The sequence below is a fragment of the Phacochoerus africanus genome, chromosome 5 (assembly GCF_016906955.1).
Source record: "Phacochoerus africanus isolate WHEZ1 chromosome 5, ROS_Pafr_v1, whole genome shotgun sequence".
NCBI classification, from domain to species: Eukaryota; Metazoa; Chordata; class Mammalia; order Artiodactyla; family Suidae; genus Phacochoerus; species Phacochoerus africanus.
Genome location: NC_062548.1, coordinates 17,841,062 through 17,866,786, shown reverse-complemented (window position 1 = coordinate 17,866,786; position 25,725 = coordinate 17,841,062). Strand labels below are relative to the sequence as shown.

At 46.3% G+C, this 25,725-nt stretch overlaps 1 protein-coding gene and 1 long non-coding RNA gene across 2 annotated transcripts; one reads left to right on the top strand and one right to left on the bottom strand.

The window, feature by feature from the left end:
• Positions 1-62: 62 nt before the first annotated feature.
• Positions 63-25,473, top strand: LOC125127235 (uncharacterized). Its single transcript, XR_007134896.1, has 3 exons — positions 63-275; positions 24,452-24,550; positions 25,445-25,473. It is a non-coding gene; the product is annotated as an uncharacterized LOC125127235 (long non-coding RNA).
• NUPR2 (nuclear protein 2, transcriptional regulator) lies at positions 4,679-6,432 on the bottom strand. The gene is made up of 2 exons (XM_047779950.1): positions 5,213-6,432; positions 4,679-4,881 (listed from the first exon to the last, which is right to left on the bottom strand). Exon 1 carries the CDS (start codon positions 5,513-5,515, stop codon positions 5,219-5,221), a length of 297 nt encoding a protein of 98 aa, XP_047635906.1. The 5' UTR covers positions 5,516-6,432; the 3' UTR covers positions 4,679-4,881; positions 5,213-5,218.
• Positions 25,474-25,725: the final 252 nt, after the last annotated feature.

The window sequence follows — 25,725 nt, the reverse complement described above, 5'->3', positions numbered from 1 at the left end:
CTCAGCGCGCAACCAATCAGCTCTCAGGCCTTCCGTTCGCAGACGTTTCCGCGGGTTTGAAGGTCACAGGAAGAGTAGGACGTCACGGCGGCGCCTCGTCGTACGCAGTTGACGTCAGGAGCTCGGCGCCCGGGCTTTTTGCAAAATTGTAATAGGATTTGGGAGCCCGCAAACCTGGTCCTCGGAGCCTAGCACGAGTCAGAACCGCTAGCTGTTTGCTTCCTAGGGCGCAAGGACTGCAGCTGATACCTTCAGCCGTTTGCATTATTAACATGGTAGGTCGGCTCCAACCTTGAGAGAGTGAGTCAGAGCTGTGGCATGATTGCCGCTGAACCTTGGGCAAGTTACTTAACTTTTCTCATTAAGTTATTTATTGGGGTAAATGTTTTTTGAGGCGCAGTGTGGGCACATAATAACCGAAATGAAGAAAACGGAGAACTTAGGGATCGACAGAGCTAAGTTGGTTCTACTTGTTACTTTTTTCTGGATCCAATCAAAAATTCAGACAATAATAATGCCCCACATCTACGTATTTAATAAATGTTCCAACCCCTTCCATATATATTATAGAACTTGTGCCTGTAATTGGGATGGTATTAGTTTACTTATAATTAAACAAGATGTTCTGAATGGTCTACAAGTGTTAGCTAGGTTCTGGAGATAATCTAGTTAAATGGTGTTTAAATTCAGGGAGTGAGACACTAATACCTACATAAATTGGATGGTGGAGATAGGAAGCAAAAGCAGGGTAAGGGAGTTAGAAGTTGGAGAGAGCAGGAGTCTTTGAAGAGGCGGTATCTGAACGAAATTTTTGAGTAAGTGGGGAAGCAAGCTTTGTGTTTGTCAAGGGTAAGAGCATTCCTGGCAGAGGGAACAGCAGATCCAAAGGCCTGGAGGATCTGTGCTTCAGGGCTACTTGGTGTAAAGTGCTTTTAACAGTACATTTTAGGAGTTCCCTCATGGCTCAGTTGTAATGAACCCAACTAGTATCCATTAGGATGCAGGTTCAATCCCTGGCCTCACTCAGTGGGTTAAGGATCTGGTATTGTGTTGCTGTGAGCTGTGGTGTAGGCTCCCAGCTGCAGTTCCAGTTGGACCCCAAGCCTGGAAATTTCCATGTGCCACGGTGCGGCCCTAAAAAGAAAAAAAAAATTAAAGAAGTTATGATAGGAGTTGCCATAGTGGCGCAGCAGAAATGAATCTGACTAAGAACCATGAGATCGCGGGTTTGATCCTTGGCCTCACTCAGTGGTTTAAGGATCCAGCATCGCTGTGAGCTGTGGTGTAGGTTGCAGACTCGGCTCAGATCTGGTGTTTCTGGGGCTGTGGCTGTGGTTGGCACCTGTAGCTCTGATTAGACCCCTAGCCTGGGAACCTCCATATGCCATGAGGAAGTTATAGTACATACATATAATGAAATGTTATGCAGGTATTTAAAATGTTATGAAGGAATCTCTGACATGAGAAGTAGCTTTACATAATATTAAGTGAAGAGCAGGTTACAAAATAGTATACATAGTTTGTATTTTGAGGAGTTCCCTTGTGGCTCAGTGGTTAAGGATCTGGCTTTGTCACTGCTCAGGCTGATTACAGCGGTGGCATGGGTTCAATACTGGCTGGGAACTTCCGCATGTGGTGGGCATGGCCAAAAAAAACATAGTAAGACTGGAATTATATACCTCCATATAGTGATGTTATCCATTATTGGATAAGGATTTCTTCCTTTTTTGGGCTTGTCTTTGTTTTCTAATTTCTCTATAGTGAACACACAATAGTTAAACCCACAAAGATGATTTAAAATATGTTCTCACATTCCTTGACAATCCATTCAAAAGGTGGAGTCTAATTCCTCTCCAACCTCTAGAGACCCTAAGCTAGAACCACCCAGCTAAGCCACTCCCAAATTCTTGACCCACAGAAACTAAGATAGTAATCTGTTACACAGCAATAGGTAACTCATACACATAATTTCTACAGTGACCATATTTGAATTTTAAAAACTCTCGTGTCTAAAATGAGTGAAATCGGAGTTCCTGTTACGGCATAGCAGATATAGTGAGTTTGGAGGACCAGAGTATTTTTGAAAGTTGTGAGAAACAAATTTAAGAAAATCTAATAGATGGTTTCTAGCACAATGTAAGGCATTTAAGATTTTTATCCAACAAGGTTAGAGCAGTCATGAGGGTTTTTATGTCATTAAAATGGTCTTCAGGGAGCTCCTGTTGTGGCTCAGTGGGTAAGAAGCCAACATAGTGTCCGTGAGATCCAATCCCTGGCCTTACTCAGCGGGTTAAGTATCCGTTGTTGTTGGAGTTCCCATTGTGGCTCAGTGGCTAACGAATCTGACTAGGAACCATGAGGTTGCAGGTTCAGTCCCTGGCTTTGCTCAGTGGGTTAAGGATCCGGCGTTGCCATGAGCTGTGGTGTAGGTCGCAGACGAGGCTCCGATCCCAAGTTGCTGTGGCTGTGGTGTAGGCCGGTGGCTACAGCTCCGGTTGGACCCCTAGCCTGGGAACCTCCATATGGCACGGGAGCGGCCCAAGAAATGGCAAAAAGACCAAAAAAAAAAAAAAGAATCCATCGTTGTTGCAAGTTGCTGCATAGGTCAAAGATGCAGCTTGGATCCAGTGTTGCTGTGATTGTGGTGCAGGTCCCATCTGGGGCTCTGATTCAACCCGTAGCCTGCCATCTCTCATATGCCACAGGTGTGGCTGTTAAAAAAATGTCTTCAGGAAGATTGATCTAGACAATCTGAGATATAGCAGAGGGAGACTAGGGGTAAGGGAAAAAATCCTGAAGGCTAAGACAGTGGCAAGGAATATTATTACTAATTATTTGAATGCCTGTTATGTACCAGGCCCTGAGAGCTCCACATGCATTATTTCACTTATGCCTCACAATAGCTCTTGAAATAGGTCCCGTGTCATCCTTATTTTATAGGTAAGAAAACAAATGCTTAGTTTAAGCAACTTGCCCAAATCCATACAGGCATTTGACTCCAAAGCCAGGACTCCGACCATATACCACACTGCCTGAATGTCAGAGACACTTTAAAGGAATTAATGGAGTGAAAAAGTTTAAAACTTTGTGACTAAAGAGGAAGATGAGGGATTGTGTTCCATAAACTTAAAAAATAATTACCACTTATTGAGCACTGATTATGTGTAAAGCCCTTAACTATGCCAGACTTTTATATATTTTTACCTATAATCCAGTTGGGCAGGGTAATCCAATAGTATTCCCATTTTACAAATGGAACACCTGAAGCTTGGTGGAACTTGAAAATAGGTGCCACTCAGAAGTTTGCTGGATGCCAGATTAATAAATAGCCATAGCTAGGATTAAAATTCAGGTTTCGGGAGTTCCCACTGTGGCACAGTAGGATTGGGGGCATCTTGGGAGTGCTGGGACTCGACCTCCCCAGCACAGTGGATCAAGGCTTGGGTGTTGTCACAGCTGCAGTTTAGGCTGCACCTGCAGCTTGGATCTCATTCCTGGCCTGGGAACTCCCTATGCCGTGGGATGGCCAAAAATAAAAGAAAAAAAAATTCATGTTGCCCCTTCCAGTACACCACCCTTCTCGCCTAACCAAGGATTCCCCACTGGGTGCAGAGGCCTGACCAAATGCAGACCAAAGAGAAAGGAAAGGGACTTTGCCATACACTGCCTAAGTTTTAACCTGTAACTCTTGTCCTTGGCCAGGGAGTTTGTGGGTGGTTCTGAACCACGGAAGGATGTCCACATATGAAGAAAAGTGAATACTCTTTGAGCGTCTGTTATGCCTGGTCTTCTAACTTGCTGTGTGACCTATGGAAAGTTATTAGAATCACATGCTTCAGAATTCCCTCTGTAAAATGGAGGTAGCATTCACTTCAAAGGATTGTAATTGGGGTCACTAGTGCAGAGAACCTAGCATACACTCTTACAATTAAAAACATTCCTGGAGTTCCCGTTGTGGCGCAGTGGTTAACGAACCCGACTAGGAACCATGGGGTTGCGGGTTCGGTCCCTGCCCTTGCTCAGTGGGTTAACGATCCGGCGTTGCCGTGAGCTGTGGTGTAGGTTGCAGATGCGGCTCGGATCCCGCGTTGCTGTGGCTCTGGCGTAGGCCGGTGGCTACGGCTCCGGTTTGACCCCTGGCCTGGGAACCTCCATATGCCGCGGGAGCTGCCCAAGAAATAGCAAAAAGACAAAAAAAAAAAAAAAAAATTCCTGTTCTGGGGAGTTTCCATCGTGGCTCAGCGGGTAACAAACCTGACTAGTATCCATGAGGATGTGGGTTTGATCCCTGGCCTTGCTCAGTGGGTTAAGGATCTGGCGTTGCGGTGAACTGCGGTGCAGGTCCTGGGCCCCTCTCAAATCCCGAATTGCTGTGGCTGTGGTGCAGGCCTGCAGCTACAGCTCTGTTTTGACCCCTAGCCGGGGAACTTACATATGCAGTGAGTGCAGCCTTAAAGAAAAAATAAATTCCTCTTCTGGCAAACATATGTTAAAGCCGCACAGTAGTATATGACACTTGGGTTGAGATCTTGTACACACTCCTATCTTTGTTCTGCCCCTCTTCGTCTTTGTGATTTACACATAAGAACTCAAATATTTGTGGACTTGAAACAAGTCACCACAGCAACTTTAAAAAAAAAAAGAAAGAAAGAAAACCCAAAAAAGTTAAAATGCCATTCTTGCTTCTCTCTTTTAATTAAAAACCCTAAACAGGCATACCCACTTGGATGTTACTTAACAATCAGTAAGGAAAAGATACTGAAGCAGTAAACTTAAGTCCTGTCGAAAAGGAGGTCTGTTGACCAACATGGACTGTCCCCCTTAGGACCACAGTTACAGCTGGAGGCAGAGAAAATACTTTTATCAGGTCCTTCGGGTGTCCTGTAGAAAACCAGACAAAAAAAATAAAAACCAATTATTCTCTTTAGTCCGTGCATAAACACTGGCAGTAAATCCCTCACTTTGTAGTTTTAGGAAGATGTTTTCTGTGTTTCCTAGCCCCTTCTACCCAACTACAAAATTCCGAAAGGTAGAGATTTACAAGATTCCAACTGCAGTCCGGAGAGAAGGCGGGGATCTAGGGGGCCCAGCTAATGACTCGCGACGCGGGGCAGCATCAGAAAGGGGCGACTGTGCCGGGGTCGAGTTGGCAGGGCGGACGGGAGCGTCATGCGGCTCCCCTGGGCCCTGGCCGGTGGCTGTCGGCACGCACCGGCGCTCAGGCGAGACGGGTGCGCGGTCTGGGCTGCAGCTGCCGCTGGCGACGCTTGCGCTGGCCGTTTAGGAGCTTCTGTGCGATCTTACGCTCGTGGCCGCCGGGCACCAGCCAGTTGGTGCGCAGTTCCCGCTCGCGCCGCGTCCGGCCCTTGCTGCGCCCCGCCCCGCAGGCTGGAAAGTCGCGCAGGTAGTAGTAATCCGGGCAGTCATAGAGCTCCTCCTCGGAGCCCACCGGCGACCACGCCTTGGGTGGTGGCGCCTGGGCCGGAGCCCGAACCCTGGAAAAGGCCGATTCCATCGCGTCGGGCTGCCCCGCAGCCCGCCCGCGCCCCGGCGCGTGCGTGTCTGGAGATCCTAACCCCGCGCTTCGATCCGCTCCGTCGGAGGGGGCGGGGGCTAGGGCTGATGTCACAGAGCCTGGAGGGTGCCCCGCGCGAGGCCCCGGCGCTCCAGTCCCGGGAACTGTGACCCGCTCCTCCACCACCCCGGCCCTTACGCCGCTGGCGCGAGAGGGGCAAGTGGCAAAATCTGACCAAACACTTGCTCGTGTCAGTCAAAAATAGGAAATTATCCAAGTATCAACCGTGAGGGAGTTGTGCATTTCTCGGGAGAACTTTTATCAGCATTGCACATTTTGTTAGGCTGTTTGATGGCAGGAGTTAAGTGCCCAATAATGGCATAAAGTGAAAAGTTAGTCTCTTAAGTAATATCTCTGGTATCCCAGTAATGTATTTTTGACTGAAAGGAAATACATCAGAATGCTAAAAGTATTTCTGGCCGGTAGGGACGTACATACCTTAGTTCTTTTTCCTTTCCGCAGTTCATGTTTTTGATAAAGAGTACGAATTAACTGTATTAAGCGAACGATTCAGAGGGAAAAGTCAGTTTGCCTGGTGCAGGGTCAGAACCCCGCACAGTTTCGGATGATCCGCGGGTGCCTGTGTCCTTGGATCGGGGGACGCTAAGCGTGGGTAACGATGCGCGGGCAGTTTAGGGGTGGAGGCCAGGAGTCGGGAGCGGCTGCGCAGGGGGACCAGGGCGAGCCCAGTTTCCCACCCACCCGCCAGTCCCGGCTGCGATGGTCCCTGCGGACGTGGGGGTAAGGATGCTCCCCAAGGGCAGCTGAGGCCAGAGGAATCAGTCCCTGTGCCCCGCGCTCAGAAGAGGCTAGGTCGGAGTTTCCATTGTGGCACAGCAGAAACGAAGCCGGCTAGTAATCATGAGGTTGAGGGTTCGATCCCTGGCCTTGTTCAGTGGGTTAAGGATCTGGCCTTGCTGTGGCCGGCAGCTGTAGCTCCGATTCGACCCCCTACCCCCCCCCCCCCATCCTGGGAACCTTGGGTGCGGCTCTAAAAAAAAAAGAAAAGAAAATTAAAGGCCAGGTTTACCGCGGAGGGCCGCCACACAGCAGCGGAGCTGGAGTCATTAACACCCGGGGGCACGCGAGGCTCTGCGGCGAATCCCAGGTCTAATTACCTAATTACAGTCTCCTTAAATGCTGCTCTCCGGGAGTTACTGTGAAGAATGCCTTTGTTTTGGCTCGATTTAACTAGCGCAGGTAATTCTCTTCCTACAAAAATTGCATCTACTCCCTCGGGGATTTTCTTTTTAATAGATCGAAAATAATTGTGTAGTTGGGAAAAAAAAAAAAAAAGAAGAAGTCCTTCTCAGATATTTGGTTTTGCTGAGTTTCTGTCTGTGACCAGGTTGCCACTTTGAGTTTTTTCTCTTCGCTCTAAAGTCGTTTCCCTTGTGGGGCGTGGCCTACATACCGCGCTGAGGGCAATTTTGGTAGTTCCTTAAATGAACAAGTCCCAGAAGAGTGTTTTTAATAAAACACCGAGGGGATTTTCTCTTCCACCCACGTGCCTTACACCTGCCACTGGGAAGGAGAGAAACTAATATTTATCCCTGTGCTACTCTCCCACACATTATCTCTTTTTAAAAGTCTCTTTTAGAATTTGTTATGAAAATATTCAGATATTCTCTGAAGTGAAAATAGAACTAAGACCTCCCATATCCCTTCATACTGGATTCAGCAATTACCAAGATCCTGTCTCATTTGCATTATCCCTATTATCCTCTGCTGCAGACTTTATGCCTGGTCATTCTTTTTTTTTTTTTTTTCTTTTTCTTTTTCCTTCTCCTTGCTTCTTAGAGCCGCACCTGCAGCATATGGAAGTTCCTAGGCTAGGGGTCAAATCGGAGCTGCAGCTGCCTGCCTACACCACAGCAACTCAGGATACGAGCCAAGTCTGCGATGTACACGGCAGCTCAGAGCAACACCAGATCCTTAACCCACTGAGTGAAGCCAGGGATCAAACTGCATCCTCATGGATACCAGTCAGGCTCACGATCTGCTGAGCCACAATGGGAACTCCCCCTGTTCACTCTTATATATCTCAATGTACAGTTCTCAAACACTAGACTTATTTCTTACATAACTTCAATGCTATTTTCACACTTGACAAAATTAACTAGGCCCTGTTATTACCTAGTACTTAGTCCAGAGTCAGATTTCTCTGATTGTCCAAAAGACATTGGAATACATACAACTCAGAATATATACAAAATCTACACACGAAATGTGCTTGTATGATATTTAAGTCTCGAATAACCAGCCTAGGGTGGGCCCCTGCCTTTTTCATTTTTCCCTGACATGACTGGTTGCAAAAACTGGGTCGGTTGTCTTGTAAAATGCCCTACTTTGTGGCTGTGTCTGCTACCTTGTGGTGTCATTTAACTTGTTCCTCTCTCTTCTGTATCTTGTAAATTGAGGTTGGCTCTAGAGGCTGGTTTATACTCAGATGCACTTTCCTAGGAAGTGGTGTGTGTTGGCACACTAGGAGACCAGAATAGCTCAGTGTCCCAAGTTTAGTGATCAGTGGGCTCAGGTGGTGACAGCCTGTCCCTGCAATTGTATAGTTCCACATTTAACTATTATTTAATAGTTTCATCCATATTCATTTCTTTATTTTCTATTGTGTTCATTTTCTATTAGTTCATTAGGGCTGCAAAATGGTTATTTTGTTAGCTAGAAGTCTTTCCCTTGTGAACTATTCAATTTGGTTACCCTGATAAACATTTTTGCTACCAGTTTTACTGAGGTACAGTTGGCATACATACTGTATAAGTTTAAGGTATACAGCGAGCATAACGATTTGACTTATAGAAAGTTCCCATTGTGGTCTGTGGAAACAAACCCGACTGGTATCCATGACAACATGGGTTCTATCCCTGGCTCCACTCAGTGGGTTAAGGATCCAGTATTATTGTGAGCTGTGGTGTCGGTTGCAGATGTGGCTCAGACCCCTTGTTGCTGTGGCTGTGGTGTGGGCTGGCAGCTGCAGCTCCGATTCAACTCAGCCTGGGAAATGCCATATGCCTCGGGTGCGGCCCTAATAAGAAAAATAAAATAATAATAATGATTTGACTTACATACATCATGAAATGAGTACCACAATAAATTTAGTGAACGTCCATCATCTCATATAGATACAAGGTTAAAGAAATAGAATTTTTTTTTCCTTTTGATAAGAATGCTTAGGATTTGCTCTCTTAACATTTGTATATAACATACAGCAGTGTTGGAGTTCCCACTGTGATGCAGTGGGTTTAGAATCTGACTGCAGCAGCTTGGGTCCCTGCAAAGGTGCGGGTTCAATCCCCTGCCCAGCACAGTGGGTTAAAGGATCCAGCCAGCTCAGATTCAGTCCCTGGGTGAGGAACTTCCATATGCTATGGGTGCAGCCATCAAACACATACACACACACACACACACACACACACACACACATACATACAAACACACAAGACACACAGCAGTGTTAATTATATTATCATTTTGTGTATTACATCCCTAGTACTTATTTGTCTTATAGCTGGAAGTTTGTATCTTTTGACTACCTTCATTGGCTTCCCCCTCCCTCCATACCAATTTCCCACACTTTCCCACGAGGAAATGCTACAAGAATTCCTTCAGGTTGACATGAAAGGATGCTGGACAGTAACTTGAAGGCATTTGAAGATCTAAAGGTCTCTGTTAAAGGTAAATACACGGGCAAAATAAAAATCAGTATTGGTATAATTTTTGTTTATAACTCCACTTTTAATTTTTCATGGAATTTAAGAGAGAAATGCTACAGTAATCAAGACAGTGTAGTATTAGAACACGGCGGACATGCAGACCAGTGGACTAGAATAGAGAGCCCAAGAAACAAGCCATTGCATGTATCGTCAAATGCTTTTCGGTAAATTGGATATCCATATGCAAAAGAATTAAATTGGACCTTTACCTTATATCCTATACAAAAAATTAACTCAAAGTGAATCAAAGACTTGAACATAAGATCTAAATCTTTAAAGCTCTTAGAAGCAAAATAGTGGAAACGCTTCATGACGTTGGATTTGGCAGTGATTTCTTGGATGACACTAAAAGCACAAGCAACAAAAGAAAAAATAGATTAAATTGGGCTTCATCAGACTTGGAAAACTTTTGTGCATCAAAGGACACTATCAAGAGAATGAAAAAGAAACTTACAGAATAGAAGAAAGAACGTATTTGCAAATCATATATCTGATAAGAGATTAGTATCCAGAATATATGAAGAATTCCTACAACTCAACAACAACCAAAAAACAATCCAGTTTAAAAATGGATGAAGTTCCCGATGTGCTACAGCGAGTTAGGATCTGGCATTGTCTCTGTGGCAGTGAGGGTTCCATCCCCGGCCTGGCTCAGTGGGTTAAGGATCCTAGATGCCACAGCTATGGCATAGATTGCAGCTGCTGCTTGGGTTTGATCCCCGGCTGGGGAACTTTCAGATACTGTGGGTGTGGCCAAAAACAACAAAACAGGCCATGGACTTGAATATACATTTCCTCATTCTGAACCTTCCTTGCCAGGTTGATTTCTAGCAATAATGAATAGGATGGGGTAAGTGCCAGTTTCCAGTTTGTTACCTCTTGGCTCCAAATTCACCCTTCATTGCTTGCTGTGCAGAAATGGAGCTGGACCAGTAAGGAATCTTTTTCTTTGGCAGCTGACACGGTATTAATCTTGGTGAGCAGAGGGCTCTGGAGAGTAATTGCAGTGGAAGAGGTTTTCCTTCTCATCTCGGTGTACTCTTCGAGCAGGCTCCTGCAGCACACGTGGGTTCCTTAGCGATCAGCTTCCTGCAGTCCAGATGACTTCTCTAGCACCAGGGTTCCGAAGCTCACGTAGGTTCTCCAGAGCCCCACTCCTGCAGTGACAGTGGCCAACAGCACCCAGGAGCCAGTAGTTTCTCCCTGAAGGGTGAAAGGATGAGTAGAGGATCAGGGCACTCCAAGTTCATCGTGAATGCCCCCTCCGGTCTTTCTCCCCACCATCACAAAATCTCTGAGTTATACCACTTCTGTCTGCCAAGTCTGGCCCATGCTTTCCACCCCAATGCTGTTCCTCAAGCCAGGCCATCATCATCTCTGATTGGTTTATTGTGAGGACCCTCTAATTATCCTCTGGACTTCCATGCTTGCTTACCTCACCCTGTTCTCCACAATGAAGCCAGGGGGATTCCTCTAAAAGACAAACTTGAGGAGTTCCCTGGTGGTGTAGCAGGTTAAGGAGCCAGTGTTGTCACTGCTGTGGCTCTGGTTACTGCTGTGGTGCCTTTGATCCCTGGCCCAGGAGCTTTCGAATGCCATGGGTGTGGCCAAAAAAGAGAAAATTGAGTCAAAATAGTCCTTGATTAAATACTTGGGGGTGGGGGGGAGTTCCCATTATGACAGCGAAAACAATCCGACTAGGAACCATGAGGTTGCAGGTTCAACCTCTGGCCTTGCTCAGTGGGTTAAGGATCTGACGTTGCTGTGGCTGTGGTGTAGGCCAGCAGCTACAGCTCCAATTCGACCCCTAGCCCTAGCCTGAAAAAAGACCAAAAAAAAAAAAAAAAAAGAATCTGACTGCTCTGGCTCCAGTCACTGTGGAGCTGTGGGTTTGATCCCTGGTCTGGCAAAGTGGATTAAAGATCTGGCGTTTGTTGCAGCTGCAGCTTGGATTCAATCCCTGAGAACTTCCATATACCTTGGGTGCTGTGCCCCCCCCCCCCAAAAAAAATCCTGGAGTTGCCCTTGTGGTGCAGCAGAAACAAATCTGACTGGCATCCATGAGGACACAGGTTTGATCCCTGGCCTCGCTCAGAGGGTTAAGGATCCGGCATTGCTGTGAGCTGTGGTGTAGGTCGAAGACCTGGCTCAGATCCCATGTTGCTGTAGCTGTGATGTAGGCTGACAGCTACAGGTCTGGTTTGACCCCTAGCCTGGGAACCTCCATATGCTGCAGGTGCAGCTCTAAAAAACCAAACAAAAAAACAAAACCTGTTGGAGGCTGCCCATTGCCCTCAGGATAAAATCTGACTCCTTATTTGCCCACAAGACTTGGAAAGATCTGGCTGCTGCTCACTTTCCCAGTTTTATCTTGTCCCTCCCTGCATCCGCTCCCTACATGGTACTCTCCAGCCACATGCCAGTTTCTTTGGGGACCTTTGTAAGTCCTGCTCCCTCTTCCAGGAAACTCTCCCTAGCCTCACTCTCAGCCTTCTACTCCCATCTTTGCTTCCTTAGCTCATGGTTAGCATCAGCTAAGATATCTACTCCTGTGAGAAGCCTTCCCAAACCCATCTCTCTCTGATCTGGCAAGGTGCCCCTTGTATGTATTTGTCAACCCTGTACTTCTCAATACTTATTGCAGTCAGGTAACTGTTAATATGTATGTCCCTTCACTTCTGGAAATACAGTCATGTTTTGTGGCAAGACGAGAAATATTTAAATATAAAAAGTTTTGGGAGTTCCCGTCGTGGCGCAGTGGTTAACGAATCTGACTAGGAACCATGAGGTTGTGGGTTCGGTCCCTGCCCTTGGTCAGTGGGTTAACAATCCAGCGTTGCCGTGAGCTGTGGTGTAGGTTGCAGACGCGGCTCGGATCCCACGTTGCTGTGGCTCTGGCGTAGGCCGGTGGCTGCAGCTCCAATTCGACCCCTAGCCTGGGAACCTCCATATGCCGCGGGAGCGGCCCAAGAAATAGCAAAAAGACAAAAAAAAAAAAAAGTTTTGGAGAGTTCCCGTCGTGGTGCAGAGGAAACTAATCCGACTAGGAAACATAAGGTTACAGGTTTGATCCCTGGCCTCACTCAGTGGGTTAAGGATCCAGCGTTGCTGTGGCTGTGGTATAGGTCGGCAGCTGTAGCTCTGATTAGACCCCTAGGCTGGGAACCTCCATATGCCATCGGTGCGGCCCTAGAAGATTAAAAGAAAAAAAGACAAAAAATTTTTTGTTAGGTGTTCCTGCTGTGACACAGTGGGTTTAGAATCTGACTGTAGCAGCTCGGGTTGTTGGGGAGGTGCAGGTTTGATCCCCTGGCGGGTACAGTGGCTTAAAAGGATCCAACATTGCCCTGCAGGTGCAACATAGGTCGCAGCCTCAGCCGGGATTCAGTTTCTGGCCCGGGAACTTCCATATGCCACGGCACGGGTGTGTTCACAGAATAAAAAAATTTTTTTCCCACTGCCCTTTGGCCTCCTCTCTCCCTTCTGCTATGCAATCCTCCCCACTGGCAGAAATACCTGCTCAACCATAAAGAGCAACATTCTCCAGCACCAACAAGACAACTCCTTAAAAGATAACATTCCTTTCTGATCTTGGAAGGAGTCACTGGGACCTACCATTTTGCACTGCAGATCTGGATTGTGTAAGCTGTCAATAATGCCTCATTTCACGTACAGCCCTCTGTCTCAAAAAAACTTATAAAACTGTGCTTTGACTTCTGCTTTTCTTAAAGGCTGTTCCTGGGTTATAATCCTCAGTTTGGCTGGAATAAAATATCCCATTTCTTTGTTAAGTCGACTGATGAATTTTTTGCCCACACTAGACTGTAAGCTCTATGCGGATAGAAATTCTTGGTCACCATTATTTGCTCAGCATCTTTGGAGTTCCCATTGTGGCGCACTGGAAACAAATGCAGCTAGAAATCATGAGGTTGCAGGTTGGATCCCTGGCCTTGCTCAATGGGTTAAGGATCTGGCATTGCTGTGAGCTGTGGTGTGGGTCGCAGACGCGGCTTGGATCTGGCATTGCTGTGGCTGGCAGCTGCAGCTCTGATTTGACCTTTAGCCTGGGACCTTCCATATGCCACAGGTGTGGCCCTGAAAAGACAAAAAGACACACACACACAAAAAGTGTCTTTATAGTGCTTTGTGCACGTTACGTGCTCAATAATGTTGGGGGAGAAAAGAAGGGACAAGAGGAGTTCCCGTCGTGGCGCAGTGGTTAACGAATCCAACTAGGAACCACGAGGTTGCAGGTTCGATCCCTGCCCTTGCTGAGTGGGTTAATGATCCGGCGTTGCCGTGAGCTGTGGTGTAGGTCGCAGACTCGGCTCGGATCCCATGTTGCTGTGGCTCTGGTGTAGGCTGGCAGCTACAGATCCGATTCGACCCCTAGCCTGGGAACCTCCATATGCCGCGGGAGCGGCCCAAGAAATGGCAAAGAGACAGAAAGAAAGAAAAAAAAAAAAAGAAGGGACAAGAAAAGGTATTGGGGAAGTCTGTGAAAGTATGTTGTGTGAGCAGAGTGTAGGGACATAGGTAAGAGTGGCTGGACCAGAAGGGCAGGCCATAGAAGGCCATGTTGGGAAGGGCCCTGTAATTCATACTAATCAATTTGTACCTGGAGGAGTTCCCATTGTGGCACAGCAGGAACAAATCTGACTAGTAATTGTGAGGTTTCGGGTTCGATCCCTGCCCTCGCTCAGTGGGTTAAGGATCCAATGTTGCCATGAGCTGTGGTGTAAGTCACAGATGCGACTCAGATCGGGCATTGCTTTGGCTGGTAGCTGCAGCTCTGATATGACCTCTAGCCTGGGAACTTCCATATGCTGCAGGTGCAGCCCTAAAAAGCAAAAAAATATAAATAAATAAGAAATTTAAAAACATATATAATTCATATAAACAAAAAGTTTTAGAGACCTTCTAATAAAATGTTAAAATGTAGATGAATTCTGACCACCCCCACCCCCCCAAATTTGAGAACCAGTAATATAGTAAGCCACATGGAACTTGCTACTTGATGCATTTTAAAAAAACAAGGTCTAGGACAGTAATTGTGATATAAAGAAGAAAAACCATAATGAGTAAGTCCTAATAACCTAATGACTGCTCACATATATTCTTTTGACAGCAAGAAGAAACTTTTACCCAAAAAAAGGCAAATAGGAGGAGTTCCCATCATGGCACAATGGTTAACAAATCCAACTAGGAACCACAAGGTTGCAGGTTCGTTCCCTGGCCTTGCTCAGTGGGCTAAGGATCCGGTGCCATGAGCTTTGGTGTAGGTCGCAGACGAGGCTCAGATCCCGCGTTGCTGTGGCTGTGGCTGTGGCTTAGGCCGGCGGCTACAGCTCCGATTAGACCCCTAGCCTGGGACCCCCCCATATGCCATGGGAATGGCTCAAGAAAAGGCAAAAAGACAAAAAGACCAAAAAAAAAAAAAAGGCAAATAATTTTGTAGAGAAACTTGAGCATTTTCTGCACAGTGTCCTCACTTCACTGACGTCATTTATACAGATTCTGCAGAATTTACTTGATGCTCTCGATGTTTGCTTCTCTGATCAATCTCCTCAGTGTTAACTTTTCTCCACGTTTTATCTTGTGATGTAATTATGTTGCACCAACATAGCCAGTATCATCCTTATTAAACACAAACATAAGGAGTGTTTCTCTACTCTCGTCTTTACTCTCTGTCTCTGTGTCTTTCATTTTTCTTGCCACCATTTCAGAAAGTCCAGAAAGTCAGTTGTACTGTTTTCATCACCATTTGCTTCATTAATTTATCCTGAAACTTTGCTTCTATGGAATTTTGCCCAGGAGACCTCATCACAGTGTCTAATCTTTTGATGTTCATCACTCTCCTTGTCAATAGAGGGAAGCTTCTTTGGATTCTGCAGTCTGTTTTCCCTTCAGCTGGTCAACCATGCTGCCAGTGTCACTGTCTTCAAGTGACGGTTGCACAAAATTCAGTTCCTTAGCTCCCCTCGAACTCTCCGAAATACTATTTCTTTCTTTTCTCTTTTTTGGCTGCACCTGTGGCATGCAGAAGTTCCTAGGCCAGGGATTGAACCTGCACCACAGCAGTAACCAGAGCCACAGCAGTGATGATGCCCAATCCTTAACCTGCTGAGCCACCAGGGAACTCCGAAGTACTATTTTTTTTTCTGCCTTCCTTTTTTTTTTTTAAATGACTGAACCCCAGCATATGGAAGTTCCCATGCTAGGGAATGAATCCAAGCCACAGCTGCAGCAATGCTAGATCCTTTAACCCACTGCCCTGGGCCAGATATCAAACCCACACCTTCTCATCGACCCTAGCCATGCAGTTGGATTCTTTACCCACTGCACTACAGCAGGCACTCCCCTGAAATACTATTTCTGCTTAATATTTATTTTTATATATATGTTAAGGTCAAATTTACTTGGAATAAGATTCAGAAAGCTCATGTGTGCATTCACTGGGTTTTGTCAAATTCCTTGGATTTTTGACAAACGCATTTGTGCACTGGTAACAACCCAATGAGAAAGAGGGAGTCATTTGTGCCAGTCAGGAACTGGCTTTGCACTGTCGGGCTTTGGTATTGTCTTGGTTTGGTATTTCTTAAGTACAAGTCTTCTGTATGACTATAACATGCTTGGCTTATCCATCCACTCATTGGTGGATGTTGGGTTGTTTCCAATCTATTAAGAATAAAGATGGGGAGTTCCCATCATGGCGCAGTGGTTAACGAATCTGACTAAGAACCATGAGGTTGCAGGTTCGGTCCCTGCCCTTGCTCAGTGGGTTAACGATCCAGCGTTGCCGTGAGCTGTGGTATAGGTTGCAGACGCGACTCAGATCCCGCGTTGCTGTGGCTCTGGCGTAGGCCGGTGGCTACAGCTCCGATTCAACCCCTGGCCTGGGAACCTCCATATGCCGCGGGAGCGGCCCAAGAAATAGCAACAACAACAACAGCAACAACAACAAAAAAGACAAAAGACAAAAAAGACCAAAAAAAAAAAAAGAATAAAGATGGTATGAATAAAAAGACTGTACAAAGCTTTTTGTGAGCATGTATTCTCATTACTCATCTGGAAAATATCTAGGAGTCGAGTTCCATCATGGCTCAGTGGTTGATGAATCCGTGAGGTTTTGGGTTCGATCCCTAGCCTCGATCAGTGGGTTAAGGATCCGGCATTGCCCTGATCTGGGTGTAGTTCGAAGACATGGCTGGGATCTGATGTTACTGTGGCTGTGGTGTAGGCCGGCAGCTGTAGCTCCTATTCCACCCCTAGCCTGGGAATCTCCATATGCCACGGGTGCAGCCCTAAAAAGCGGAAAAAAAAAAAAAAAAGAAAAGAAAAGAAAAAAGAAAGAAAAAGAAAAGAAAAAAAAATATCTAGGAGTGAAATGGCTGGGTTATATAGTAGTATATAGTAGGTGACATTTAGCTTTATGAGTAACTGCCAAATTTTCCAAATGTTTTACCATCTTTCATTTTCCAACAATGTGTGAATGTTTCAGTTGCTCCACTTCCTTACCTACTAGTGGTAGGCGTTGTCATTGTTTTATTTTTATTTATTTATTTAATTTGTTTGTCTAGGGCCACATGCCTGGCATATGGAAGTTCCCAGGCTAGGGGTCAAATTGGAGCTGTAGCCGCTGCCCTACGCCACAGCCACAGTCACAGCCACTGCAGTGCCAGACCTACACCACAGCTCATGGCAATGCCGGATCTTTAACCCACTGAGTGATGCCAGGGAGCAAACCTGCGTCCTCATGGGTACTGGTCAGGTTTGTTACCACTGAGGCACACTGGGAACTCGGCATTGTCATTGTTTTAAATGTTAGCCATTCTAGTGGGAAGGAAATGGTACCTCATGGATTTAATTTGATTTCCTTTTCAGAAAACATGAGCCATCATATTAAATGAATGCTGTTCATTTGAATTTTACTGTTTTTAATATATATTGTATATTTATATTACTGGTACAATTATATTTAATTTTAAAATTTGTTTTGTTTTTATCCTTGTACAAGGAGCTATATGATTAAGGTATTTATACTCCTTTTCTGTTTGTACATATTTAAGTAGCATCATCATAAAAATAATATAGGTCAACATTTGAGGCTCATAATTTTTCCTTTACAAGATATAAAAGCATTGCTCAAGTTTAAATCACTAACTCACATGTTTCTGCCATTCTAGTCGTTGTCTTTTTTTTTTTTTTTGTCTTTTTAGGGCTTCACCCAAGGTATATGGAAGTTCCCAGGCTAGGGGTTGAATAGGAGCTGAAGCTGCTGGCCTACGCCACAGCCACAGCAACAGTGGATCCTTAACCCACTGAGTGAGGTCAGGGATCAGTCGAACCCACATCCTCATGGTTGCTAGTCGGGTTGTATCTTGACATGTGTGCACCTTTGTGAGCTGCCCTAAGCCCTTTCTGATTCAAAATTAACAGGTAGTTCCTGATAGGCACTTATTACATCATGATGACCTAGGATGTCAGCAGCTTTCCCCTTTCCTTCCCCAAGCAACTCATTTCCAGGGCCACAGCCTGAGTCACACCTTTGAGCAGGACTGCTTCTCCATCCCAGCCTTGAACTCTAATAGGAATCTCTGACTCCTTTACCCCACCTACCCTTCAGTCTCCCTGACACCTTTAGTGCCTGGCCCTGGCCCATTAGTCACCCCCTCTGGGTCTCATGAGCCACCCCTCTTCCCTTCCTTGGTCCCCCATGAGGCCCCTGCCCTGGAGATGTGAGCCCTGGATCACATCACTCACATGTCCTCCTTGGGCCACCGGACTGTGGCTGAGAAAACCACAGACAAGAGCAGCCTCTCTGCTTCTTTGGTCTGAGCCTTCCCTGCGTCCGCTGTCAGCCAGCTCTCCTGTTGCTCACATGACCCAGCTTAAAAGGCCCCCCTTCCTCTCGAATCCCCCTGTCGTGGGCATTTTCCAATTGGCCTGTCGTATCCCTTTGGCCACTCATTGGTTCAAGGATGAGCAAGAGACCAGCTTGGTCCGGTGAGAAAGCTTGGCTCCTGGACCCCACTCTCTCCTCCTGGAAAGCTTGTGTGAGGTTCAGCAGCTGCAGCGAGGAGGTTGACTGGCTGTGTGCAGGTCGCAGGCGGGGTCATCATCCCGAGGACGAGGAAAGCCAGCACCGTGGAAGGCAGAGTGGAGAGAAGGAGAGAGAGGGCACTTCGAACCTCAGAGTGGTCCTTGCTTCTTGGCTGCCAGGCCAATTCATCTTCTTTTGGTGAACTGGGTTTTCCTCATGGCCACTAAGCGAGGGGCCGCCCTCCAGTTCCCACCTCCGTCTTAGTGGCTGTCTTCGGGTCCTATTTCATAGAACAGGAATGGCTGTAGTTAACTTCCTGCTTCTACCTTAAAGAAACTGGTACTATTTCTATTCTGCGTAAGAATAATCCTCTTATCTATAACGGGAGAACCTGCCCAATTCTGTCTCCATTCAGTTTGATGAACTCTACTAAATATTTCGGTAAAATGTGAGCCTTTGTTCATTGCTGTATCCCTGGTACCTACATAGCACTTGACCAAGAGTAGGAATTCCATATGTATTTGCTGAATGAATAACTGTATTAATTTCCTATCTAGTGGCGTAAAACACAGATTTATGATGTTGTGGTTCTGGAGCTCAGCAGTCCCAAATGGGTCTCACTGAGGGAAAATCAGAGTGTTGGTAGGGCAGCTTTCTTTTCTGGAAATTCTAGGAAAGAATCTGTTTTCTTTTTCACCTTCTAAAGGCTGCTTACATTCTTAGCTTGTGGCTCATTTTTTTTTTTTTTTGGCCTTTTTTAGGGCCACACCTGTGGCATATGGAAGTTCCCAGGCTAGCAGTCTAATTGGAGCTGCAGTTGCTGGCCTAAGCCACAGCCGCAGCAGCACAGGATCTGAGCTGCATCTGTGACCTATACCACAGCTCACAGAGGCAATGCCAGATCCTTAATGCTGAGCGAGGCCAGGGACTGAACCCACAACCTCATCGTCACAAGTTGGATGGGAACTCCGTGGCTCATCTTTAAAGCCAGCAATTGGTGGTTGAGTTTTTCTCAAGACGCCATCTCTCTGGTTCTGCCTCTTCTCTATTTAAAAGACTGTTGTATTCCGTATGGCCCACCTGGATAAGGTTTTCCACCAAGATAATCTTATTTTAAAGTCAGCTGATTAGCAACTGTAATTCCATCTGCACCCTTAATTCCCCCTTCCCATGTACCATAACAACATAGGTACATGGGGATTAGTATCAAAAAAATGTATTGAGGAGGATGTGGTCAACCGTCTTGACTATTACCGAGGGGACAAGCAAAGTAAATTCTAGAAAGAGTCTGATGGATTCAGATCCATGGAGGTCATTGGTCAGTATCTACTGAGCAGGTTGAGGAAGGAATGGGGAGGGGAAAGTGGACACAATGAGCACAAACTCCCACAGATATTTTGCTATAAAGTGAAGAAAGAGAGTGATGACTACAGGGGAACATACTGAGTTTAGGGAGGGCTTTTCAAAATGGAAGAAACATGAACAGTTTGTTTTTATTTAAAATCTTTTTTTTTTTGTCTTTTTACCTTTTCTAGGGCCGCTTCTGCAGCATATGGAGATTCCCAGGCTAGGGGTCTAATCGGAGCCGTAGCCACCAGCCTACGCCAGAGCCACAGCAACACAGGATCCGAGCCACGTATGCAACCTACACCACAGCTCATGGCAATGCCAGATCCTTAACCCACCAAGCAAGACCAGGGATCGAACTCGCAACCTCATGGTTCCTAGTCGGATTCGTTAACCACTGTGCCACAACAGGAACTCCCTAAAATCTTTTTTTTGGCTACACCTGTGTCATGTGGAAATTCCTGAGCCGGGGATCCCATCCGAGCCACAGTAGTGACAAGGCCAAGTCCTTAACCCACTGTACCATGAGGGAACTCAAACATGAATAGCTTAGGTGCTAATGGGAAGGAACTAAAAGAGGGGGACAGGAGTTCCTGTCGTGGCGCAGTGGTTAACGAATCCGACTAGGAACCATGAGGTTGAGGGTTTGGTCCCTGCCCTTGCTCAGTGGGTTAACGATCCAGCGTTGCCGTGAGCTGGGGTGTAGGTCACAGACGCGGCTCGGATCCCGCGTTGCTGTGGCTCTGGCGTAGGCTGGTGGCTACAGCTCCGATTCGACCCCTAGCCTGGTAACCTCCATATGCCGAGGGAGCGGCCCAAGAAATAGCAAAAAGACAAAAAAAAAAAAGAGGGGGACAGGTTAAAAATACAGGAAAATGGGGGGGAAATTGATGTGTGCTTCCATAGAAGGCAGGAGAAGAGGAAATCCTCCCAGTTGGGGATTAGCACTTCCTTTGTAACTCAAGGGAAGAAGGAAAGGTAGGACATAGGATACTATGTAGATTTAGGGGCAAAAAGTTGAGGGAGTTTCTGCTTGATGATTTTGTGAAATAGAAGAAGGGGTCACTGACTGCAAATGACGGGCAGACGAACTGCACAGAGAACGTCTGGGGAACATGGGAGATAAAAAGCTGGCAAACATGCACACAACTCCTTGGAAGCATCAAGGGTCCAGTGGAGGGTGGCGGTCATGAAGTTACAGTGGCCCCAGCCTGTGTAGTTACGGGGTCTTTGTCCTGTCCCTCTCAGACTGGCTTTGCAAACCCGAAAGAGCCAGCTTTGTTTTCCTTCCTTCCACCCTCCCTATCTTCTTTCAGCTCTTCTTTCTTTTGCTGATAGAAATCATGCATCATGTACCAGTTATCACCTGAGGCCTCTCAGCTCCAAATCCACCCTTCATGGCCTGCTTTTCAAACGTGGAGATGGGTCCTTTAAATATTTCCTAGGGAGCTGATGCAATATTAAACATTGTCAATAGGGGGCGCAGGAGAGACATCGCAAGAGGAAGGGGCTTTTCTTTCTGGTACAAGCACCTGAAGTGTGCGGTGTTAGCAGCAGTTAGTGGCCAGCAACTTTCCCCAGCACACCCCTTAGGTGATTTTATGGTAGAGTGCCTCCAGCGAGACATCTCTTCCTTAACAGCTTAATCTAGAACCTTGAAGAGTAGATTTCTAGCAAGTTCCAGAGGGCAGATTTCTAGCACGCCTCTCCAGTGCTGCACCATCATGACTCTGCCTCCCGGTTACCCATGGCTGTGCCCCCTTGGAGGTGGTCTCTATCTCAGCCCTGGCGGGGGATGGGGGGGGGCCGGGGGGCGCGGGGGGGGGGGTGGGGGGGGCGGGAGGGGCCTTCCCTGGGCACTATGTCTCAACCTAGGGATAATAGCTACTCCTGATATCTGCTCTTCCTATATTTGGAATTCTCTTTACTTTTTCCAGCCAGTCCTACAATCATTCTTTTTTTTTTTTTGTATTTTTAGGGCTGCACCTGTGGTATAGGGAAGTTCCCAGGCTGCCGGCCTACACCACAGCCACAGCAAGGAAAGATCTGAGCCGCGTCTTCGATCTGCCCCACAGCTCACAGCAATGCCAGAGTGAGCAATGCCCCACTGAGCGAGGCCAGGGATCGAACCCACATCCTCATGGATACTAGTCAAATTCATTCCTGATGAGCCACAATGGGAACTCCTACAATCATTCTTTATATTAAACTTTACCTTTTTAATTTCTGTGTGATTTATGTCTGCTGATTGGATCTATGGCTTTGGCTTTGAGTGCAGTGTTGAGCTCCTTGTCGATGGGAAATGGGATGCTGGTAATTTACCACATGAAGTCATGTCACAATTAATCAAGCTATTGGTTGTTTATCGGGATGAAATGCCAACTGAGGCACATGGCTTGGAGGCTAAGTAGCTGCTTCACTTGGCAGGACAGTAATGATGGCTTCGAAGACTGGCACTTTGAGCACTTAGAGAGAAAAGCCACAAGCTCACATTTTTAACTCTCAGCTTAAGTCAACGCTCAGTGTAAGAAGCTAGGGTTGCCATGATAGCTCTGAAAGAAATCCATCTTTCTTTCTCTCTTTCTTTCTCTCCTTCTTTCGTTCTTTCTCAGACCTCACCTGAGGCATGTGAAAGTTCCCAGGATAGGGGTGGAATCGGGAGTGCAGCTGCTGGCCTACACCACAGGCACAGCAACACGGGATCAGAGCCGAGACTTTGACCTGCACCACAGCTCACAGCAACGCTGGATCCTTAACCCACTGGGCAAGGCCAGGATTCAAACCCACATCCTCATGGATACTAATCGGAGTCAGTAGCACTGAGCCACAACAGGAACTCCAAGAATCTCATATTTCTTGTATCCACAGGGCTGATAGTGTTGAAAATGAAACACAAATTTATGCATGAGGGTTATTGAATTACAGCAAGAGTTGAGTTCACAGTCTCACCAACTTTCTCATGTGAATGTTAGGGCATGAATTATTAAAGAATGGGATTCTAAAACTCGGGGTGGGAACATAAGTTTGGATTCGGATGAAAGTGACAATTTCTTATGGAAGGTGAAAAGCCAAAGGGGTGGCTTATCCAGTTGTTAATTAACTGCTTCTCAGATCCAAATCCAATGCAGCACTTTCATTGCCTGTGCTGCAAGAATGAAGATGGGTCCTTTAAATGTATTTTCTCTGCCAGCTAGTGTGAGGTCCAGCTTTCCAGTAGAGGAACTGGGGAGCCATTGCAGAAGGGTTTTCCTTCCTGTTCCTGATGTACTCCCATCGGCAGACTTCTATGAGCTGGGCAGCTTCTCCAGTCCCCAGCTCTTGCTTCCTGGGTACCTTCCTTATTCTGGCTGCTGGTTCTACTCAGCGATGGTGGCTAGAAACCTGAGAGTCATCTGGACCTTCTGTTTCCCCTACTGTCCCATATACTGATCAAGTCAAATGGATTCTGTCTGCTGGATATTTTTAAAAATTGCGTTTATTTTATTTTTTGCTTTTTAGGGCCGCACCCGTGGCATATGGAGGTTCCCAGGCTAGGGGTCTAATCGGAGCTGTAGCCGCCAGCCTACACCACAGCCACAGCAACGCCAGATCTGAGTCGCGTCTGTGACCTATACCACAGCTCAGGGCAACGTCAGATCCTTAACCTACTGAGCAAGGCCAGGGATCGAACCTGCATCCTCATGGATACTAGTCAGATTCTTTTCCGCTGAGCCACATTGGGAATGCCTCTGCTGGATATTTCTCATCCCCTTTTTCCTCTGCCCCCCCCCCCACCCCAACCCACCCCCTCTCCATTCCCACTCTCACTGCTTCCACTCCAGACTTGCTTGGAAGGTTTTCATAGTTTCTGGCCTACAGCCTCTGCCTGTATTTTCACCTCAAATTAATTCATTCTCCACACTTCAGACAGAGTGATTTTACTAAAATAAAATCTGATCCTTTCCTTCTCCAGCTTAAATTCTTCAAATGGGTTCCCATGGTTTTTAACAGTGGTCTCCAAACTTTGTCCCTCCACCCCATCAGTGAAACGTTTTTGAGCATGCAACCATAGTCTGTGTACATTAAGTTATATGTAAGTTCTGCTCAAAATTATGAATATGATAAAGTATATACAAAAAAGGAATGAAAATGGGCAAGATAGAAAATATGGGGCTTCCCGTCATGGCGCAGCAGAAACGAATCTGACTAGTATCCGTGAGGATGTGGGTTCGATCCCTGGCCTCGCTCTGTAGGTTAAGGATCCAGCCTTGCCCTGAGCTGTGGTGTAGGTCTCAGACACAGCTCAGATCCAGCATTGCTGTGGCTGTGGTATAGGCCAGCAGATGTAGCTCCGATTCGACCCCTAGCCTGGGAACCTCCGTATGCCTCGGGTATGGCCCTGATAAGACCAAAAAAACCCTCCCCAAACCTACCTCTCACCTGTGTCACCTTCTCTTGCTTTTCTAGTTGAAGTTGGAGACTTCTGTCCAAGATCCCATTGCCCTTTTTTTCATACTTTTTTTTGGGGGGGGGGTTGCAAAGAAGAGAGTTTATTGAGAACAGAAATGCTGCAAGTGCAGTGGGACCACTTCCTGATAACCAGGGAGAGCCAGCCCTTTTTTTCACTCTTTACCATTGCATCTGCATTAGTGGCAGCTTCAAAATCTCTACCTCAGAATTCATAGAGGCAGAAATTTGGTTTGGATAGTTGGGTTTGGAGGGCTTTGCAGCTACCTGACTTGTCTTGTACTAATCACATCCTTTTTGCTTCTATTGTAGGGATTTATTTGGAGTGAGTTTACTGGGGACTTAACCTGAAGGTGATGAAGATATTGAACCTCACCCCCGCCCCGGGCACTGGCAGTTGGTACAGCATCGGTCAGTGTGTTTATAGGGGACTCAGCAGGTTAGGAACCTGAGGCTGCGGGTTCCACCCCTGGCTTCATCAGTGGGTTAAGGATCTGGCATTGCTACAGGCTGCAGTGTAGGCCACAGATGTGGCTCGGATCCAGTGTTGCCATGACTGTGGCATAGGCCAGCAGCTGCAGCTCCAATTTGACCCCTAGCCTGGGAATTTCCATGTGCTGCAGGTGTGGCCCTAAAAAGAAAAAAAAAAAAAGAAGAAGTACAAAGTATCATTAATGAAAATGGACAGAGATGACCACGAGTCAATAGTACTTTGTACTTCAACCACCTTCCAGCAGAGCATCTCAAAGGACTGGACATCCTACCCTTTCACATAGATCAGGAGGCTCAGTGATGACGAATCCTCTTAAGACCTAAGTATACCCCTTATCAGGGTGAAATTAGCAGCTATTTTCCAAATCACAGAGATATTGAAAAACAGCTTTGGTCAGGACACAGGTATTGCATTTGGCTTGTCTTAAGTTCCTGGCCTAGGTGGATGGGGTATTGCAGAAATGTGTGTGTACAAACACATGCACACAAGTGGGGGAGGGTGTCGAACTTGATAACACCAGGAGGTGGCAGGCTGGTAGGAGGGGCACTGGCTTTGGTATGGGACAAAGTTCTGACTCTGCCCTTACTAGCTGTGTGACTCCAGAAAATTAACAAATTCCCATGAGCCTCAGTTTCCTTTTTTGGGTAAAAGAAGATTGTAACTCCTGCCTTGATGAGTTCTATGTGGATGAGACAATCCCATTTGTGCAAAATATCTAGTACATAATAGAGATTGAATGAGTATTTCCTGTAGCTCATTCTTTTCTCTTTCTTTCTCTCTCTCTTTTTTTTTTTTGGGACCTCTCCCCACAGCATGTGGAAGTTCCTGGGCCAGGGATGGAACCCGCACCACCCAAGTTGCTGCAGTGGCAATGCTGGATCCTTAACCCACCACGCCACCAGGGAACTCTCAATTGTTAACTTTTATTTTGCTTGCTATAACAAAAGCTAACAAACCTAAAGTAAGATGGAAGATTTTCTGAACTTCAAATAAATGCGTATGGACAAGTGATATTTGTTTCTTTGAGATTCATTAAGGTTATGAAAAAAAGATCATAAAAAATATGTTGATTCTCTTTAATCTGTAGTTTCCA